This window comes from Mustela nigripes, chromosome 1, assembly GCF_022355385.1.
Source record: "Mustela nigripes isolate SB6536 chromosome 1, MUSNIG.SB6536, whole genome shotgun sequence".
NCBI classification, from domain to species: domain Eukaryota; kingdom Metazoa; phylum Chordata; class Mammalia; order Carnivora; family Mustelidae; genus Mustela; species Mustela nigripes.
The window spans coordinates 36,797,682-36,820,352 of record NC_081557.1 but is presented as its reverse complement, the minus strand read 5'-3'; the positions used below and the strand labels follow the sequence as shown (position 1 = coordinate 36,820,352).

Below are 22,671 nucleotides of genomic sequence, written 5' to 3'. Positions count from 1 at the left end.
TTACCACCATTGTCTTACAGAGCTTCCATCTTTCCTTTAGCCTACTGTAATGGGTCCCCGAATTACTTTTCTGGCTTTGAGTTCACTTTCTTCCAAACTATTCTTCATGCAGTACCAGCTTTGAGATTTGTAATTGATAATTAAAATCGGTCTGCAAAATAAATAAAAAAAATATAAAATAAAATAAAATCGGTCAAAAAAAAAAAAACCCAGAATATTTGATCATGCCTTTTCCTCACTTTAAAATCTTTAACAGTTCCTTGTCACTCACAGAATAAATTCCAGGCTCTTCAGAATGGCCTGTAGGACTTCCCAGAATTTGACTTCCACCCCTCTATCCACTCTCGTTTCTCCATGCCCATCCTCCCACCATCCCAAGTCATACCAACCTAGTTACAGAAATGTTCATGCTGTTTCATGCTTCCATGTCTTTGGACATACTCCTCTCTGCCTGGTATGCGACTTTCTTTTGGTCTACTTAGGGACTCCTATTATTCTTCAGTACCTGAGCTAGCACGTCTTTATCTATGAACTCCTCTCTGTCCCACCATTGTACTTGGTAAGAGCTATATTAGAGCATTTCATTCTGTGCTGTGCTTGATTACATGTTTTCTCCTTTAACAAACTGAGGGCGAGGACTCTATCTTATTCATATTTGTATTTTCAGTTTCTAGGGCGATGACCGGCACATGCTGAATGAATGAATAAACTTTTGCAAACATAAATGTTTTCTTGTCTTCACTAAGTTTAATGCTACTATGGATGAAATTGGTTGTTGAAGTTTGATTTTTTTTTTCTCTTTCTCCATGTTACCACATATGGGCCTTAAATCAACATCTTTTCAGCAGAATGAAATCTAAGATGAAAGGACAACAAAATTATGACAGTAATATGCAGTCTTCCTTTTAAGAATTAATCATTAAATTTTTTTGCATTTATAGTGCATAATTAGAATAGGACATTACAACTGCTATAGCGTTTGCCTTCTGATGAAAGAGAGTTGCTAATTTATCTATTTGGTTTTTTTTTTAAAGATTTTATTTATTCATTTGACAGAGAGAGAAATCACAAGTAGGCAGAGAGGCAGGCAGAGAGAGAAGGGGGAAAGCAGGCTCCCCGCTGAGCAGAGAGCCCAATATGGGACTCGATCCCAGGACCCTGAGATCATGACCTGAGCCGAAGGCAGAGGCTTAACCCACTGAGCCACCCAGGTGCCCCTGGTTTTTTTTTTTTTTTTTTTTAAAGATCTTATTTATTTATTTGACAGAGATAGAGAGAGAACAAGTAGACAGAGCCACAGGCAGAAGGAGAAGGAGAAGCAGGCTCTCTGCTGACCCAGGGAGCCTGATGTGGGGCTCAATCCCAGGACCCTGGGGATCATGACCTGAGCCTAAAGCAGCTGTTAACCAACTGAACGAGCCACCCAGGCACCCTTATCTATTTGATTGCATAGTTAGTGAGACAAAGACTTAGCTGAGCAAAATAGAATTGAAAGAAAGCCTTGAGAATGAGCTGAACAAATAATATAATCTGGGGATCTCCTTGGCAAAATTCAGAATTGATAGAATCTTGAAAAACACTGAAAGGGTGGGGGAAAGGTAAGGAAGAGGGTAAGATGTCAGAAAAATACATTTACTGAGCATCCAGCAATTTTTAGTCATTTTACATTATTAATTTAATTTAGTCCATGACAATGACCCAATGGCAGAGACACTGTTATCCCCATTTTGTAGATGGGGTGGGTAACCCGAGACATTAAGTTATCTCCAAGGTCATGCAGCTACAAAGTGGTAACTAGATCTGACTGACTAGTTTCCTTCCTTCTCAGCAGGCAGCCCTGACTGCCAAATAAAGTTTCCAGAGCAGCCTGCTGTTGTATACAGCTTACTGACCCACACAAAGACACATTATTTGCTCCTACTTGTAATGATCATATGTAGACGGCCCACTTAGTAGCTAGGAGTCATATAATTACAATGTTATTTCCAATCTCAATGCCTATTTTAAAAAATTTTACTAATGAAAAGAAGACCCTCACATTTATTGATGATGCTAGCTAATGAAGTGAATGGATCTTCCTGAGCTGTTCTTGCAAAGCAAGAGTATACTTCCAGGAGGCTTAGTGGAGAAAACACACTTCTAGATTTTTCTCTGGTGGGCCTTGCTGCCGGCTCCATTTGGAATCCAGAAACAACTGCTGTCTGGGGTAAAAGGCAGTTTGCTCTTGCTGCCTCCGTCTATTGCTTGGCCTGGCAGTTTGTCACTCTCCTGGGCAAAAATCCAGCTTGTGGTAGTGAGGTGGTTTTGTGGCAGAACTCCACAATTAACCACAAGTTCAGTGTCAACGGTAGGCTGCCACCATAGTGGCTGTGATCCTTCACATCTGCTGGGAGAGTCAGAGCTGAAGAAACTACTGCTTGTCTAAGGAGGGAACAGGAAAACTTGGAAGGAGTTTGCATTGCTGTTTATTGTTCAAGGTTCAGGTTTTAGGTTTAATACACAAAATCCAGGAAATTTCAGATTAATAGCTATGTATTTAAGACCTTCATCGGTTGCTTTTTGTAAAAAAAGTATGATGGAATTGTGTCATAGATACAATTGTTGCTGTGAAAATGAGAAATACAGAAAGGAAAATTCTTTTTTTTTTTTTTTAAAGATTTTATTTATTTATTTATTTGATAGAGAGAGATCACAAGTAGACAGAGAGGCAGGCAGAGAGAGAGGAAGGGAAGCAAGCTCCCTGCTGAGCAGAGAGCCCAATGCGGAACTCGATCCCAGGACCCTGAGATCATGACCTGAGCCAAAGGCAGCGGCTTAACCCACTGAGCCACCCAGGCGCCCCAGAAAGGAAAATTCATAATGTAGTAGAATGTATTCTTTCATAGCAAAAGACATCCAGGTGCCATCACTTGAATCACCCACACTCTCTTAAACACTTACGTTGGAAATTAAACCAAATATATATATATATATATATATATATATATATATATATATATCTGTATATTTAAAATAGAAAGGGCTCTTTTACTGATTTTGTGAAAATGGATGTTAACAAAAACGTTTTTCAATAAGAGTATGGAAGCTTTTTTGTATTAAATCATATATTAGAGATTCAATTTAAATTCATTATAAACTGACTAATAAAAAAATCCAAGGACATACAACTAAAGATAATCTGATTTATTAATTTTTTTTTTTAGAAATACAAATACACTTCAAAAAATACTGAGTATTGGGGTACCTGGCTGCCTCTGTCATTGGAGCATGTGACTCTCGGTCTTGGGGTTGTGAGTTTGAGTATTGGGTATAGAGATTACTTAATAAAAATTATTTTTTGAGCATTAACTGAGTACTCTGCTAGTACTTGAGCTAAGATTGAGGAAGACAGAATTCTTGTGTTTGCGTTTGAAGAATATAGTGAAGAAGTAATCATGTAAATAAACAAATATGATTAACAGGATATGAACTTTTATATAATAGTAACAATAAATTCCAGTTCCATATTAGAGCCACACCATCTTTCTAGCCTCCTCATTTTTGTTCATTGTTCCTGTGCACCTTACACTCCAGCCACAGGATACTAGTTGAAATTACCCAAATGCCCCATGATTGTATTCCTCCAGATTTTTGCACTTGCTTGCTTCCTTGGCCCAGATTGTATTTCTCCCTACTTTATGTAGGTATAACTTCTACTCAACTTTCAACACCAAGCCCAGAAATCTCTTTCTCTGACTCTCTAAGAGCATTATTCCTTACTCAGTATTCCCACCCGGGTCTGGGTTAGGTGTTTCTCTGAACTACCAGACCGCACTGAGCTTCCTTACCTTCACATCACAATGCCTATTACAGGAGGCTTTAGTCGTCTTTATATGGTTTTAGCTTCCACTATGAATCCTTCAAGGCAGGAATAATACCTGTCACCATTGTGTCCTTGTCCACCAGCACAGTGCCCAGCACAATACCAGATACTTAATAAATGCTGAATGAATGAATGCATTCATTAAAAAACAGAGAGATTAAATGTTGGGCAAGGGGAGTGACATATAGGAGAACTGAAGAAGTCAAAGGATTGAGGGAATTAAATATAAAGATGAGAGAAGGCAGGAAGAGGGGAGAGAGATAGGAAGATGGTCATACAAATAGGTGAGAGAATTAGAACTGGTAGAGAAGAAACAAATTGTGAAAACAAGCTGGAATAACCATACAGTGAAGAGACCCAGAATAAGAATGATTCTCTTTTTCTTTTTTTAATTTATTTATTTTAAAGATTTTATTTATTTGACAGAGAGATAGCGAGAGAGCACAAGCAGGAGGAGCGGCAGAGAGAGAGCGAGAAGCAGGCTCCTTGCTAAACAGGGAGCCCAATGCAGGGCTCCATCCCAGGACTCTGGGATCATGACCTGAGCCAAAGGCAGACGCTTACCCGACTGAGCCACCCAGGTTCCCCTCTTTTTTTGAAGAAAAGATTTTATTTATTTGAAAGAGATAGTACAAGAGGGGAGCAGCAGAGGGAGAGGGAGAAGCAGGCTCCCTGCTGAGCAGGGACTTCCCCCTCCCACCCCCAAGATCATGACCTGAGCTGAAGGCAGACATTTAACCAACTGAGCCACCCAGACACCCCTCTCTTCTTTAATAGATCTGAACCACTATTTTCACCAGTTTTTATCATATGTTCTCTTGTGCTCCTTCAGAGTCTATGGGCATAGGCACTATCTCCCACACAGAGCTGCAGCTTGAGGAAGCTTCTAAAGAACTTTAGTTTTTAATGTTCTAAATAGCATCAGCAGAGTGCTCGGCATATAGTGGGCACTCAGTAAATATTTGTCAAGATGAACTAAAGAGTGAGTCAAGGGGCACGTGGGTGGCGCAGCTGGCTAAGCACTGGACTCTTGGTTTTAGCTCAGGTCATGATCTCAGGGTCTTGAGAGCAAACCATAGGTAGGGCTCTCTGCTCAGTGTGGAATCTGCTGGTCCCTCTCTCCCCTTCTGCTCCTACCCCTGCTCACACACACACACACACACACACACACACCCCTACTCTCTTTCTCTCTCTCTCTCTTTTTTTAAGATTTATTCATTTGAGAGAAGGAGTGTGCAAAGCTGGGGGAGTGGCAGGCAGAGGGAGAGGGAGAAGCAGGTTCAATCCCAGGACCCTGAGCCCAAGGCAATCACTTAACCTACTGAGCCACCCAGGTTCTCCCCACCCTCCCCACCTTGGGGGCATCTCCACTTCAATAAAAAGAGAAAGAAAGAAAGAAAGAAAGACAGACATTAAAAAAATAAATGTGAGTCAAAGTGAGACTCCGATTCTGAGATGAGTATTAGCCAGAAAGAAAATGGGAATTGTTAACATACTTAGACGATCGAGTCGCCACTGCACATTGAACACAGGGACCTTTCTCTGCCAGAGAAAAGCCTATCTATTTGGCTTTCCAATGTATATACGTAAATGCTAATTTTCTCATTCTTTCAAAACCTTATAAGGTTTTCATATACCTTAAGGAATGGCTCTTGTTTTAGGAATTTGAATCTCAGACTGGTTAATTTACTGGCTATTCCTGAAAGTTTCTTTGATACTTAGAATTTGTCAGACTGCTTATATTATTATGCCTCAGAAATTAGGGCTGCTTTATTACTGAATTCAGAAAAACTGCATTTTAGAAAGACTGCTCAGTTCTAAGCCTTTTCACAAATCCAATTCAAATCCATTTTTTATGGTCTATTTCGGAGGTTTAAAATCTTTCTCCTCCTTTTCCTTCCCCTTTCTCCCTCCCTTCCTTCCCTCCGTCTTTTGCCCCAGGGTTCTAGGGAGGGGCTTCAGGTCAGAGTAGGAAGTTTCAGAACTGCCCATTTGGGGTTGTCAGCCCTTGGGGGCATCTCCACTTCAATAAGAGCATTCTGCTTTTATTTGCATCATACTTTCTTTTTAAGTTTTAATTTAAATTCCAGTCAGTTACCATCCCGTGATATATTAATTTCAGGTGTACAGTACAGCGATTCAACACCACCATACGTCACCTAGTGCTCATCACACGTGCCCTCCTTAAATCCCATCAACTGTTTCACCACCCCACCTCCCAAAGCATTAGATTGTTTGCATAATATTTCTCTTGAAAAATGTCTTAAAACGCTGGCTAAAAGGCAACAATGCAGAATGGGGACAGCAACAAAAAGCTCTTAAAAGAACTGGTAACCAGGGGCACCTGGGTGGCTCTGTTGTTGGGCGTCTGCCTTCTGCTCAGGTCAAGATCCCAGGTTCTTGTGATCGAGTCCAGCATCAGGCTCCCTGCTCAGTGGGAGGTCTGGTTCTCCCTCTCCCACTCCCTCTGCCTGTGTTCCCTCTCCCACCGCATTTCTGTCAAAAAGAAAAGAAAAGAAAGAACAAACAAAACAAAACAAAACAAAAAAACCTGGTAATCAATTATTCCCTGCTTTTCCACTGCTCTTAGCAGATTTTTAGAGGCTTCTCATCATCATCCTGAGGAGTCAGAGCCCGAAGAGTCAGCTGACCACGCGACAGCAATCACTACTGGATTGAGGCCTAGTCCTCATCCAGCTTCTTTACTAACCCTTCCTTCTTTCATTCCATGATCATAACTCTAATTAATTGTCACCAACAGGTGTGGTTGCAAGATCATTTACAAATATCTATCTATGTATCTATCTGAGAGAGAGCACAAGCAGGGAGAGTGGCAAGCGGAGGGAGAAGCAGGCTCCCTGCTGAGCAAGGAGCCCAAAGCAGGACTCCATCCCTGGACCCTACCTGAGCCAAAGGCAGACGCTTAACCAACTGAGCCACCCAGGTGTCCCCATTTAAAAATACTTAATTTTAGACGGGAATTTCTGGGAGTACCGCTTGAGAAATGGATTTTCTTTACATCTGAATTGTAGTTAGAAAATAATCCTACCTTCTTAAAAATGGTTGAAAGTGCAAGTTGGAAGGATAGTTGCACTTTATCAGAAGATGGGGCAGGTGGGGAGGAGGAGCTGAAAACTACCACAAGGCTCAATTGTTATTCCGCTTCTCTGAGGATGAAGGTTAAGGAGAGAACAAGACAATTTACAGAGAGGGCAATTTCCAGGCCGGGAATGGTGAGCCCGAGGACCCAGATGAAGAGGTAGGTGTTCTAACAGTTGGGCTGAGCCCAGTAATCGAACATCACAACTGGTACTTATAAGGTTAGATGGGTGGGCAGGTAGTGGCATCTAGAAGGCCTGTCAAGGGGGAATCCTTCGCTACTAGACTAGTGGACTAGTGTTAGGGGCAGAGCTTTTGGCTCTGGGACTGGAAAGACCTAAACAGGGTTTTGGTTCTTCCATCATTAATCAGGGGCACTATCAGCTTACTGCAGTGGGTACCTAAAATGGAGAACAAGATTCTCATCCTACAAACTGAGGATCATGGGAAAACTGGTCTTGGGAACTTGATAGCAAGGATCCCATTCAGAATAGAGGAATACACACAGGGTTGCATTGTACCAGAACCAATTGGGATCTGGGTGATAAGAATAGAGGAATACACACAGGGTTGCATTGTACCAGAACAAATTGGAATCTGGGTGGTAAGCCCTAGGATCCCATGTCATGGATCATCAAACTGGGAGAATGATTCTGGTAGAGAGTTCGTGGGTCAAGATGTGAGCAAAGGCAAAGTCAAGTAAAATAAGGCAGGGGTAGAGTACTGAGAAAAGTCAAAGTTATGCCGTGACTCTAGATCTTTTTTTTCATGATAGATAACGGTCATGCATTCCTGAACCTAAAGACGAGAGCTAAGTAATTCTATTGGTTGTTTAAATCTGGCAGAAGAATAATAATTTGAACTCTAAGAAATGCAGCTTACTAATAATCTTTGACATGGATTGTAAACAGAGAAGGGAGTTGGTATAAACATGGCAAGCTCGTTCTTTTTGTGCATATTTTTAGTTGAGTAAACTGATGGTCTTTGGTTACGTCCTTATGTTTTATTTTGGAATCCTGTCAGGTGCTGGGTTTGGTGTTTAGAGGTATGCATTCCAAATATAGGTTATTGAAAGAGTTGGGCTTTTAGCCTTATAAAGACCTGGGAAGACAGCTGAAAGAAGGTAACAGAACTGGAGTATGAAGAGAATTTTGAATTTTATTTGCCAGATAATAATTCTTTGATACAAATTCTTTTGTTTTGATTTGTTAACCCTGAGAATTTGCTTTAGGTTGATGGTACAAATAATTCAAAGGTTGTTATTGGCAATCTAAAACACCGATCCTAAGGAGGCCTATATATTTTTGTCATACAGAAATTAAACTTTTTAAGATCAGAAAGGACCTTCAAGGTCATCAAAATTAACATTCGGCAATTTTACAACTGAGGTGAACGAGGCCTGGAAGTGTTATGTGACTTGCTTAATGCCGGGGCCTGAATGGCTGGGCCAGGATTAGAAGCTGTGAAATGAATTTCTAGCCCATTACTATTACCATGCCTATTTCACCTCAGATTACTAACTGAGGCTTCAAAACAATAACTTAATCTGAATTTGTTCTAATTCTCAAATCAGTTTATTCCTTTTTTTTTTTTTTTTAAGATTTTATTTATTTATTTAACAGAGAGTGTGTGAAAGAGAGCAGGAGCGTGGGGGTTTGGGGCAGGTGGAGAAGCAGATTCCTTGCTGAGCAGGTACCCCCTTGTGGGACTCCAGGGCTTAATCCCAGAACCCTGAGATCATGATCAGAGCTGAAGGCAGATGCTTAACTGACTGAGCCACCCAGATGTCTCGACAGTTTATTATTTCTTATGAGAATTTCAGTAATGTCAGTGCTAGTTTTGCCATGCCTTTCTGTAAAAGCTCAAAATGTATCCACAAAGTTTCGTACTTTAATCTTTGGTAGTGATGAGTGCCCTGCATATCATGTAAAAAAATGTATTCGTTGAGTTGTGTTGAAATGATACTTATAAAAAAAACTTCCATTGTCATGATGGAAAAAAGACACCATGGATTTTTATTTATTTATTTATTTTTAAAGATTTTGTTTATTTATTTGACAGACAGAGATCACAAGTAGGCAGAGAGGCAGGCAGAGAGAGAGGGGGAAGCAGGCAGGGAGCTCAATGTGGGGCTAACCCACTGAGCCACCCAGGCACCCCAGGATTTTGATTTTTTTAAGGAAAGCATTTGAGTAATCGATTTGAATATTCTGTTAAGTATTTTTTCCTTTGTCTAAGAGACAGAAAAGGAAAAGGAATTCTGGTCTTTTCTTTCATCTTGGTCAAATGCCTGTGCTAATTTCTCAGCGATTTCTGCTATGTATGTGAACTACGGCCATATACGAAAATGGTCTGTTTCAGGTCCTGGCTGTGGGCAGAGATTAATTGGTGAAAAAATGGGCCTGTTTGTGGGATTTACCACACAGTAAGGTTTCTCATCTCCCTGGAAAAATGTGGAATTAGCTCTTTGAGAAATGCAGGCCTGTCATGGGGCTGAAGGGAGAGTTTCGGTGGAGGGAAACACAGTTCACTCTCTAAGGCCGTTATGATTGGTCAGGTTCCAGAGCAGTCCCTCTGGTACAGCAAAGTTCTTCTCACTTTCAAGTCAGTGTTTCCATGTTGCTAGTTTCACCAGTAATTCACAGATAGCATCTTATTTGGCTCCTTTCGTGGCCAACCCATCCAAACTGGGCAAATGGTGTTGGAGAGGACTTGTAATCCTCCCATCCCCCCCGCTCCCCCTTCTAGAACACGCTGTTACAGTGAAAGACTTCAAAGTGGAACAACTTTGTGACAACAGCCTTTCTATGTTTAGGGAGCGAGGCACAGATGTGAACCAGTGGGTATGTATGGCAAGGGCGTGAAGTGGAGGATGGGACGTTAGTTCCTCGCCCGTGGAGACAGTTCTTGAGCAAGACAAGGGCAGTCACATCTACTCGGATGCTCCGGGAGAGCACTGCACGTGCACGCTCGCTCCTCAGAGCCTCCGCAAATCTCCCGGGCCTGCTGCGTGGCCCGAGATTCCACGTAGCTGTGGAGGGCCGACCGCGGCACGGTGGTTACGGAATCCTTCGCCATGCCCACGACGGCGGCTGGTCCTTACCGGGTCACAGTTCGGACAGTCCAAGGGCCCACCCCGAACCGGGATGAGTCCGAGCAGGGTCCGGCTTCTCCCCTCCACTCGGGTTTCCCAACTAGGCACTCCCCAAACCCTAGCGGTGACCTGTGGGAGCCCGGCTGCGTGTCTGCGCCTTACCCCCAAAGGGAACCTGCGCGTCTGGGGTCCCGGGTTGGCGGGCTTCTCCTTTCCACCCGGAGAGGACCCCGCCCGCCTCCGCCGGTCCCGGCCGCTGTCCGGGCGGCCCCGAGCGCTCTCTCCCGGGTCCCGACACGCTCCGCCGGCGGGGTCCCCTGCTCGCGTCCGGGGCAGCGGCGGTGGCGGGACGGGGCGCGGGCGCGCGCGAGCGAGCGAGCGAGCGGCGGGCGGGGCGCGCGCCCGGCCGGGGCAGGCACGGGGGGAGGAGCGCCCGCCCGCCAGCCGCCGCTCGCGCGCCCAACGGACCAGCCTGGGGCCGGGAGGTAACTGTTGCAGCCCGCGGGAGCTGGGAGGCGACGCCGAGTCTCCCGTCCCGAGAGGTGTCCGAGAGACAGGGAGGGGGCGGCCGCGGACGGTCCCGAGAGCAGTCCCTTCCGCCCCTCTTCTCCGCCAGCATGTCGCGGACCCCGCCGCTCAGCCGCCCGCGCGGCGGGGACCCCGGGCCGCGGCGGCGGGCGCAGCCCTGACGCGCAGCCGAGCCGGGGGGTGCCCCGAGCGCGCGGGCGGAGGCTGAGGGAGCGCGAGCAGCCGCCGCGGTCCGAGCGGGGCGTGTGGAGCCCCGCGGCCAGCCGGGTCCGGGCCATGAGGAGGGACGAGCGAGACGCCAAAGCCATGCGGTGCCCGCAGCCGCCGGAGGGGGCCGGCTCGCCCCCCGAGAGTCTGAGGAACGGCTACGTGAAGAGCTGCGTGAGCCCCCTGCGGCAGGACCCTCCGCGCGGCTTCTTCTTCCACCTCTGCCGCTTCTGCAACGTGGACCTGCTGCTGCCGCCGCCGGCCTCCCCCCAGCAGCCGCGCCGCGGCTCCCCCTCCGCCCGGGCGCGCCTCTCGCTGGGCGCTCTGGCCGCCTTTGTCCTCGCCCTGCTGCTCGGCTCGGGGCCCGGGAGCTGGTCTGCCGGGGCCGCCCGGCTGCGGACTCTGCTGAGCGTGTGCTCGCACAGCCTCAGCCCCCTGTTCAGCATCGCCTGTGCCTTCTTCTTCCTCACCTGCTTCCTGACCCGGAGCAAGCGGGGCCCCGGGCCGGGCCGGAGCGGCGGCGGCTCCTGGTGGCTGTTGGCGCTGCCAGTCTGCTGTTATCTGGGGGACTTCTTGGTGTGGCAGGCGTGGGCTTGGGCTTGGGGGTCCGGAGACGCGGGGGCCCCAGGCGCGGCCCCGCACACGCCCCCCGCGGTGGCAGGCAGGTTGTTCTCGGTGCTGGGCTGCGTGGGCTTGCTGACGCTCGCGCACCCGGCGAGGCTCCGGCCCGGCATCCTGGTGCTGCTCTTCTCCGGCTTCGTCTGGTGGGTCTCCTTCACCGGCCTCGGGTCGCTGCCCGCAGCCCTCAGGCCGCTGCTCTCCTGCCTGGTCGGGGACGCCGGCTGCCTGCTAGCCCTGGGCTTGGATCACTTCTTTCAGATCAGGGAAGCCCCGCATCATCCTCGCTTGGCCAGTGCCTCCGAGGACAAAGTGCCTGTGATCAGACCCCGCAGGAGGTCCAGCTGCGTGTCGTTCGGAGAAACTTCGGCCGGTTACTCCGGCAGTTGCAAGATGTTCAGGAGACCTTCGCTGCCTTGCATTTCCCGAGAACAGGTATGTTACCAGAAAGCACGGCTTGGTAAGGGAGTGCGGTTTTATCGCTTCAATTCCCAACTTGAATTAGCGAGCTTGAAAGCGTGTTCACTTCCAGGCTGGGGGTCGGGGGGGGGGATGTTTTGTTCTGGAAAGAATTCCTAAATTACAGGAGGCTTTTTAAACACGCGGAGGTACCTTTTATCGTGGAGTTGAAATGAAAGAGTAGACTGATTATATTGCACTTTTAAAAGACTTTGTTCATGCGATAGATGAGTTCTCAGGAATGAAGTGGGTTATTTGCGGTTTAATAGATCGACGACTGCCACTTTGGCATACACTAATGTAGGTCTTTTTGATGCTATTTGTGCTGTTATAATGGTAGTGTCTCTCCAGTGATAACATACAGGCATTAGATTGAATACGTGCCTATGTATAAACTTTAATCAGAGCGGTTTCATTCTTGATAATCGAGAGGAAGAATTAGAGACCATACAATGAATAGCGATGAACTTTGGAACGGAGGCTTAGAGTAGATGAAAAGGTTGTTGGAAATAATTTTTAAGGATTCGTCCCCTCTCCCATTTCAGTAGTATAGGCCATTGTAATCTTTTACAGACTAACTCATGGTCGTGGGTATTTGTTGCATAATTAGGAGGATGTTGTAACAGTTTAACCTTTAAACTTAGTAATGTCTGTAAAGATGCCAAAAGCTTTTCCTTTTCCTTTTTTTCCCCTGTAGGTTTACAGGTTTTTGTTTTTTAAAGGAATTGAAATCATCCTCAGGGAAGAATTTCTCTTTATGTGGCTTAGAGACTTAGTCTTCTGCATCACCAAGAAATCAGCAAATACAGTTGTTATTCATTGAGCATATGCTAGGTGCAAAACACTACATATATTGTCCCAGTTGCTCACAGAAACCCTGTATGGTAGATGACAACCTCAAATTAGAAATGAGTAAATTGAGGCTTAGAGATACCCAGCCTCACACATCCAGTAAGTGGCAGAGCAGGGATTTGAACCTAGATCTTTCAGTTTTCAATGCTGTTTTTTTTTAGCAACTAAAAGGATGTGTGTAGAGGCTTTTTGTAGGAGAGTAGGAGTCTGTACCATTGGTTTTCAGACTTTTTGTTTGGTGATATGTTTTACACTGGAACCCAGTGTATTTGAAACAAAAGTTTCTTGTTCTTGCTACATCTAATGCTCTCTTTTCTTAGTAATTTTCAAGCTACTACACTGATTTTATGTTTAATACTGATGTGTAGTGTTGGGATGAGACCACACTTTGCTTCTTAAAAAGTTTTCTCAGAGACCACTTTTGTAGTCTGTAATTTGGCCAAATGCTATTAAGAATTGTTCAAAATATGTTATGCCTTTTGTTTTCTTAGTTTACAGCCAGTGATACTAGACAATGCTTAGAAAATGTGTGTCAGGAGAAAAACTTGTGGGAAGATTTACTGCAGAGCAGAGTAATACCAGCCCTTTTCATAGATTGGAATGGCATTTGGTTTGACTCTATGTGAATAGGTTTATTTTTTTTTTAATAGGTTGTATTTTTTAACAACGGAAAGGTCTTTTAGCAATGTCATCACATTTGAAGACAAGTTTCCTGTACTTAACAGTATTACATTTTAATGTATTTAATTGTAATCTGTTGGCATAGTGGATTATGGCTGTTGTTTTGTAAATCGAAAATTCTTGGTCTTCTTAATCCTAGTCTGATGCCCTTTCCATAACAGCAACCCTTTTCAACCCTCCGTTAGGTACAGCGTTGTTACTGCCAAGTTGCTTCACTTACTGTTTCTATTAGAGAAAAATACAATTTCACTTTTAAAAAGGTTATATTTTCTTATTTCAGGAAACTTACATTTCACAATGAATAGGAACATTTTTGGGGTCTTATATATATGGTATTAGTCCAAGGGGTTTATATGTGGTTATTTAATATGTAACGTCATAAAATAATGCTATTTCGGCATTACTAGAAATTACTAGATATTTTTAACTTAGCAAAACAACTTATTTTATTTTATTAGCAAAAGTTGTAATAATCATATTTTTACTAATGCTAAATTCCTGAAGTTTGACAGTGGGTCTTTGGTTTTGTTTGCATGTTGTTTATGCTAAAGAAATTAAGGGGAAATCAGTACTTTTATGGAAGTAAAAGATAAGAGATTTTCTGATTTTAAAAGTGCTGAACTTTTATATGACAATCGTGAAGCTACCTTTGGGTAGAACTTGAACAGGGGGAAATGCCCTAACTTCATTGGCAGAGGGGTCAAGGGTAAAGTCTGGGCTCTGCTGTGTAATCTTGGAAGAGTCAGTGAGTGAATTTTTCTGAGTCTCAGGATCCTGTCAAGTTAGGGGATCCCCAGTACATTAATTCTGTAATAACTTTCAATTCTAGAATCCATTTCTTCTAGTAAGTTATAAACAACAATGTAACTAAAACATCACAAATAGTAGTTCTTGAAGTTGAGGATACTGCTAAGCCATATTTTTTAATTGGAAAAGAATAGAGAACTTCTAACAAGTGCATATGGATTCATTTATGGATTGATAACAAAATGATGATACTTTCATTTCCTTAAGAACTTAAATGTTTTTATAAACATCTTTGAAAAACAATTGAAAACTCGTATTAATAAAAATGTTTTTAATTGTGTCAGAGCAGATTTAAAGTAATGTTTGAGTTTTGGGATGTTAAGTATGATGTTGAAAAATCAACGTGTTTGTAAGATACTTTATTTTTCACAATTACATTGGTAGCATTTGATGTAAATGCTGTGTCTGTCTCAGTTCTTAGCGAAGGGTTTTTGTTATTCGCAGAGCATTTAGAGATTTAAAGTTTAAATCTACTTATTGCTCGTGGGTTCATGGAAAGAAGCACTAAATTTGTAGTACATATGCCATCAGTGAGCTGAAACTAATAGGAAGCTAAAAGAAAAAAAATCAGTTGTCTGCATAGAAGCATTGACCAGAATTTAACAAAGTAAATGTCTATGCCATTTTACTTGTGTATTCTACAGTAAGTTTTCAGTTTTTCAGCCAGATTCTTTGGTGTGTGATAGACTTGGTAAGTATGAGGTTTTGAAAGGTAAGTTAGTGTGTTGAGAAATTTTTCTATACCTAAAATGCTAAGTGCTTCCTAAAAGGTTGAGTAAATATTTAAAAATTCTGTGGCCTTAAAGCCCATAAATATCATTTAAAGTGTTAATTTCATTTGAAAAAAGATACACACATGTAGTATGAAGGCTTTTAAAAAAGATTTTAAAGTTTAAGTGATTATTTACCCCCTTAAGGAATTTGCAAGGCAAACCCCACTGTGAATTTCTTTAATAATACTTTACTGTTTGTGATATTTATTTTATGGTTTTAATGAGTGAGTGTTTTATTCTCATTTCATGTTCGTGTTTTTGTATAAAAGTATCAACGTATGTAATTATTTTATGCTCTATTTTGTAAATATTGTCTGTACTCTGCCATCCATGTTATTTTTCAAAAACACAGATTTAATGAAATCACTCACTCTTAAAAATCTCTTAGGCTTTTCATTGTTCGTTCACAGGATAAAGTTCATGCTCTTGACCCTTGCTTGCAAAGTCCTTTATAAACTGCTTTTAGCCTTTTTCTTGTTTTGTTTTTAAAAAAAGCCATCTGGGATTTATGGAACACCCCTTCCTTACATCCATCTTTGGTTCTGGCTGTTTGAGGACTGCTTATTGTCATTGATGTGTAGATTTTTTCCTTCTTTTACCATTTACACTGGTTGAAATCTCCTTTTTTTTATTTTTAAGATTTTATTTATTTATTTGACATATATATAGAGAGAGATCACAAGCAGGCGGGGGTCAGGGGCACAGCAGGCTCTCTGGTGAGCAGAGAGCCCAGTGCGGCCTGATCCCAGGACTCAGAGACCGTAACCTGAGCTGAAGGCAGGGACTCAACCCACTGAGCCACCCAGGTGCCCCTGAAATCTCCTTTAAGAAAGGAGAAATCTCCTTTAAGAAAATCTTATTTAAGATTAAGAATCTTTACCAAATCAATGTGTAAGCTGAGGGCAAAGCTCCGTTATAGCAAAATTGGCCATATTTAAAAATAAAAATAAAAGGTGGGAAAAAAAAAAGGTAACAAATCACGTGAAGTAGTGATGATGTGGGAAAGAATATTTTCATTATATCGAATAAAATGATAACGTCTCTGTAGTTTATATTTTCCCATACCAAGTGAAAGGTAAATAGAGTCAACCGGGAATAAAACCATATAAAGTTTTTTTTCATTGCCCTCTCACTTTCTATCCTCCTCAGAGGGAGGCCCATTTTAGTCTCTTTCCTTTTTCCCATTCAGTTACCATGTCAGCCTATTTCCCTAGCACATTCTCCCACTTTCCCATACCCCATCCAAAGCAAGAATAGGCTACACTTGCTGAAAATTTCCAGGTTTTTTTTTTGTTTTTAATTTTTAATTTTTATATAAACATATAATATATTTTTATCCCAGGGGTACAGGTATGTGAATCGCCAGGTTTGCACACTTCACAGCACTGAAAATTTCCAGTTTATTTCAACATAAATATATTTATATAGCTATGGAAGAGATTTACAATTTATCTAATTGAAATGTCATTTTATATAAAGGAAAGTAATTCAACTCCAGAGAGATAATACCATGTCTAGGTTATGCTGTGAAATATTGGGATACGGGGATTAGAGCCCAGGTCTTGGGTCCTAGTCTCCTGTATTTTCCGTAAAAAACATATATGCACCTGCAGTCGTAGTTTTCCAAGGCCGTCTTTAGTTTTGCCAGTTATCTCCAATTATGTGATAAATGATATCCTTGGTAAAACGAGGTAGGGGGGTGAAGAGTGATGGGAGAGAGAAAGGAGGGAAGTCTTGATCACCTGGTTCATAATGACCTTGAAGACCTCCTTGGTACCTGATGTGGTTGTTTCAGGGTGACTCGTCGGGACGCAACTGAAACTCCAGTGTCTTTAGAGGCCAGCTCCATAACACATTTCTGTTAACATGTAGGGGAAGGAGGGGAGGGCAGGAAGAATGGAAGTGAACTGATGACGATTGCCTACTTTGCTTAAGGCATTCAATCTGGACAAAAACTGGACAACTGTGTTAGCCAAGCAAAACTTGAGAAGAGCTGAGTTCTGAGTCAATTCTGACAGTTTATGACATTGTTCACCATATCATATACAAGTTAATCCCCTTTTAAGTGATTGTTAGAAGCTCTTTCCTAGAAGTTGGGGCGGAGGAATGTATTTCCTGCTTTTTCTTTTACAACCTTGAACTTTCCCTGCACTATTGCTATGTAGCAGGTATCTTTTTAAAGATCTTTATCCCTCCTTTATCAATGAGAGTACATTGTTTGACTACTTCTTCCTTAGATCTCATACAACTTGAATTCATTATATTTTACATTTATTTAGTTAATGTTTAAATTTGTAAATGAGAAATGCCATACATGAAAGACTATACATATGTATATTTTTATACAGTTTAAAGAAGAAAATAAAACTAAAGTCATGTACTCACCACTCATTTTTTTTTAAAATATTTTTATTTATTTATTTGGCAGACAGAGATCACAAGCAGGCAGAGAGGCAGGCAGGAGGAAGCAGGCTCCCTGCTGAGCAGAGAGCCAGATGTGGGGCTCGATCCCAGGACCCGGGGATCATGACCTGAGCTGAAGGCAGAGGCTTTAACCCACTGAGCCACCCAGGCACCCCTTTCTTTCTCTCTCTCTTTCTTTCTTTCATTCTTTTTTTTTTTTAATAACACCACTCATTTTCTTTGCCCGTTGTAACCTATTTTGCATCTCCTCCCTGTGCTGGAAGCAACACATCTGTCCTGATTTTTTTTTTCCCTATTAATTCCTTTGCTTATCTTTATAATTATAATCCTCATGAATGTTTCCTAAGTAAATAATGTGGTGTTAATGTTGCCTACGTCTGAACTTTAAGTAAATAGAATCATGCTGTATGAATTCTCCCAAAACCTTTTTATTTCCTGATGTTTTCTGTGATTGATCCATGTTGATTATAGTTGTAGTTAATTTTCAGTGCTATATAGTGTTTCATTTTATGGCCATAGTAAAATTTATTTATCCATTCATGTTCATGGACCCTTCTTTGGTGGTTTTCAGTTTTTTTGCTGTGATGTATAATGCTGCTGTGAAAATTCTTGTAAATGTATCCTGGTGCATGAGTGTATCTAGAAGTAGAATTGCTGAGTTGTAAGGTATGTTTGTGTTCAACTTTACTAGGCAGAATAATGGCACTACAAAGATGTCCTTGTTCTAATCCCTGGAATTTATGAATTTGTTGCTTTACATGGCAGAGGGGACTTTGCAGATGAGATTAAGTTAAGGGCCTTGAGATGGGGAGATCAACCAGGATTATCTGGGTGGATCCAGTGTAATTGCAAGGGCCCTTAAAAAGTGGAAGAGGGAGACAGAAGAGATCACAGAAAGAGATGTGACGGTTGGCATTACGGTTAAAATAATACAGTGTGAAAGAGACTCAATCCACCTCTGGCTTTGAAATGGGAGAAGGTGGCTGGGAGCCAAGCAAAGCAGGCACTGTTTCAAAGCTGGAAAAGACAGGGAAAGGGATTTTTCTCTACAGCTCCCACAAAATGATGAAGCCTTGCCAGTACCTTGCATTTAGCTCAGTCAAACCAGCCTGACCCATAGGACTGTAAAATAATAAATTTGTGTTGTTTTATACCACTGAGTTTCTCATTATCTATTAAAGGAATGTGTGCATTTGCATTAACTGCTGTAACAGTTTACATGTGGCAGTAACAAAGTACCACAGACTGGTGGCTTATGCCACAGAGATCCATGGTCTCTGTCCTAGAGCCTGGAAGTCCAGGATCAGGTGTCACCAGGCACAGTTGGTTCCTTCGCAAGGGCTTTGAGGGAGAAGCTGTTCCATGCCTGACTCCCAGCTTCTGGTGGTTTGCTGACAGTCTTAGGCATTTTTTGGATTGTAGATACATCACCCCTGTCTTTGCCTTCACCTTCCCACGGCACTTTCTCTGTGTCTCTTCATCTAGTTTTCCTTCAGAGCCTGTCTTTGTGTCCCGATTTCCCCTTTTTGTGAGGGCCCCTGTCATAATTACTTCTTGAAGACCTTATTTCCAAATAAAGTCACCTTCTGAGGTACTGAAGGTTAGGATTTCAACATCTTTTCAGAGGGAACATAATTCAGCTCATATAAGTGGCAGAGGAAGCTAAGACAGTCTGGCAAGCTGAATTGTTTTTCACATTGGTTACACCGTTTATACTTTGGCTAGCAGTGAATAAGAATGCCATCACACCCATGATTCCTAGTTACTGACTTTAATTTTAGTTAGTCTGGTGAGTATGAAGTGGTGTTTCTTTGTGATTTTGATTTGTAGTTAACTAATTATGAATAAGACTATTTTTTTTTAAAGATTTTATTTATTTATTTGACAGATGGAGATTACAAGTAGGCAGAGAGGCAAGCAGAGAGAGAGGGGGAAGCAGACTCCCTGCTGAGCAGAGAGCCCGATGCGGGGGCTCGATCCCAGGACCCTGGGATCATGATCTGAGCTGAAGGCAGAGGCTTTAACCCACTGAGCCACCCAGGCGCCCCAAGACTGAGTATTTTTTATGTTTATGGACTGTATTTTTTATTCAGGGATAACCTGTTTATATCTTAAGCTCTTTTAAAAGTTGGGTGGTTCATTTTTTTCATTTCATTTCATTTTTTTCTTCAATAAATCATGAGTTCTTGGGGCACCTGGGTGGCTTAGTCAGTTAAGCATCTGACTTTGGCTTAGGTCAGGGTCCCAGAGTCCTGGGATCAAGCCCTACATGGGCTCCCTGCTTGGCGGGAAGCCTGCTTCTCCCTTTCCCACTCCCCCTGCTTGTGTTCCCTCTTTCGCTGACTCTCTCTGTCAAATACATAAACAAAATCTTTTAAAAAAAAGTCATGAGTTCTTTATGTATTCTGGGCATTAATCCTTTATTGATTATTTGAGTTGCCAATATTTCAGTTTTTATGATGTCTTTTGATAACTGAAGTTCTTAATTTTAATGCTGTCAGATTTGCCGATCTTTTCCTCTAATGGTAAGACTCTTTGTATCTTGTTTATAAAACCCTTCCCTATTGGAAATCCCCAAATAAACTTCTGTATTGTCTTTTTAAAGTTTTGCATTTCAAATGTTTTTACCCACCTAGAATTAATTTATATGTGTGATGTGATAGAGAGATCCAGTCTCATTTTTTTATCGAGTGAATATTCATTTATGTCAATAGTTTATTGAAAAATTTATTCTTTATCAGCAGCGCTACCTCTGCATAAATCAAGATTCAATGTAAACGTATGAATCTATCTGTGCTCTCTATTAGGTTTCTTTCTTTTAAAGATGGATTTATTTGTTGATTTATTTGACAGAAAAAGCAAGCAGAAGCAGGGAAGGGGGAGGCATAGGGAGAGGGAGAAGCAAGCTCCTCCCAGAGCAGGGAGCCAGATGGGATGCCAGGCTTAATTCTGGGACCCTGGGATCTTGACCTGAGCCAAAGATGCCACCCATGAGCCCCTCTGTTAGGTTTCCTTTGGTTCGTTTATGCACCCTGTGTTGATACTACATTGTCTTAATTATAATAGCTTTATAGTAAGACAATATATGGTAAATCCCCTTGGATAGTTACTCTTCTTTAAGAGTATGTTCAATGTTTTGTTTTGTTTTGGGTTTTTTTTTTTTGGACTTTGCTTTTCAGTATAAATTTTAGAGTAAGTTTTTCAAGTTTCACAAAAAATCCTGTTGGGATTTTGATCAGCATTGAATTAAATCTTTTGAACAGTTTAGAGAAGAATTTGTTTTTGATTGAAACTTTTAAGTTGTATTTTTCTAGGAATTTATTTAATGTAACTTTTCTTTTATTTTTTTGAGGAGGATGCTTCTCTATTTTATTTTTATAATTAAGACATTTTAAAAAAATAAACATATAACGTATTATTAGCCCTAGGGGTACAGGTCTGTGAATCGCCAGGTTTACACACTTAACAGCACTCACCATAACACATACCCTCCCCAGTGTCCATATTAATGTAACTTTTCAAATTTTCTTGGTTCATAATATCTTTTTATTATCTGTCTGTTCAGCATTTGGATTTATTTCCTCTTTTTCATTTCTGATATCATTTGTCTCTTTTTTCTTTGTTTCTAAGTCAGCCTTGCTAGAAGTTTATTTGCTTTTTATTCTTTTTTAAAAATCAGCTCTTTGGGGGTGCCTGGATGCCTCAGTGGGTTAAGCCGCTGCCTTCGGCTCAGGTCATGATCCCAGGGTCCTGGGATCGAGTCCCGCATCGGGCTCTCTGCTCGGCAGGAAGCCTGCTTCCTCCTCTCTCTCTGCCTGCCTCTCCATCTACTTGTGATTTCTCTCTGTCAAATAAATAAATAAAATCTTAAAAAAAAAAATCAACTCTTTGGATTGGTACTTATTTTCTATTTTATTTATATCAGCTTTTATTATTATTTTCTTTGAGTTTCTTTTTTTAAAAGATTTATTTATTTATTTTAGAGAGAGAGCGTGCACCACACAAGTGGCAGGGAGGGGCAGAGGGAGGGGGAGGGAGAAAATCTCAAGCAGACTCCCCACTGAGCAAGGAGCTTGGAGCAGGGCTTGATCCCCTAACACTGAGATCATGACCTGAGCCAAAATCAAGAGTCCGATGCTTAACCGCTCAGGTGCCCCTTCTTGTTCTTTTTCTAACTCTGTAACTGTGATACCAAGCTCATCAATTTTTAGCTTTTTTAGTGTCTGCATTGCAAATTACACATTTTTTGGTAAATATTGCTTTAGTTGAATCTCACAGGTTTTGATGTGTACTATTATTATGATTCAGCCCTAAGCATTTTCTGATTTTTATTTTATTTTTCTAAAGATTTTATTTATTTATTTCAGAGAGAGAGCATGAGAGAGGAGAAGATCAGAGGGAGAAGCAGACTCCCTGTGGAGCTGGGATTCCGGCGCTCCGGGATCAGGACTTGAGCCGAAGGCAGTTGCTTAACAGACTGAGTCACCCAGGCGCCCTGATTTTCATTTTAATTTCCCTTTGACTAACAAGTTGTTTAGAAATCATAAAAATTTCTACAGTGCCTGGGTGGCTCAGTGGGTTAAGCCTCTGCCTTTGGTTCAGGTCATCATCTCAGGGTCCTGGGATTGAGCCTCACATCGGGCTCTCTGCTCAGCGGGGAGCCTGCTTCCCTTCCTCTCTCTCTGCCTGCCTCTCTGCCTGCTTGTGATCTCTGTCTGTCAAATAAATAAATAAAATCTTAAAAAAAAAAGACTTAAAAAAATTTCTAATCATGTAGGCTTTCTAGTTATTTTATTGTTTTCTGATTTAATTGCCTCGTGGGCAAAGATTGTGGCCTAACAAATGATCAGTTTTCATGAATGTTCTGTGTGCTTTTTCAATTTTTAGGTACAATGTTTGTGAGTTGTCTGGTAGACAAACATAAAATGTTCTTGCCACATTTTTCTGTTCCCTTACTGACTTTATCTTCTTGACCCATCAGTAGCTGGAGAGAATATTAAAAATCTCACTTTACTGGTGGATTTGTCAGTTTCCTCATTATAGTTTGCAATTTGCTTATGTTCATGAGTGCACAGATGGAGAATAAAACTTTTCAGATTTGATAGAATTACTTTTCAAAGGAACAGCAAAAAGGATACATGAGAGAAAGCACATTGCAAATGTTTAAGGAGTTAATGTAGGAAAGTAATGAAAAACTAATTAGATCAGAGTTAGCATATATTTGCAATTTGCCTTTTATATGTGCCTGGCCCTGGAGATACTAAGAT

At 41.8% G+C, this 22,671-nt stretch overlaps 1 protein-coding gene across 1 annotated transcript in view; it reads left to right on the top strand.

Moving 5' to 3' along the window:
* Positions 1-10,773: 10,773 nt before the first annotated feature.
* PDE3B (phosphodiesterase 3B) overlaps positions 10,774-22,671 on the top strand; it is a 181,127-nt gene continuing 169,229 nt past the window's right edge. The window contains exon 1 of the mRNA XM_059407921.1: positions 10,774-11,843. Within this exon, the coding sequence (XP_059263904.1) occupies positions 10,860-11,843 (984 nt within the window). The 5' untranslated portion in view covers positions 10,774-10,859. The remainder of the gene's footprint in view (positions 11,844-22,671) is intronic.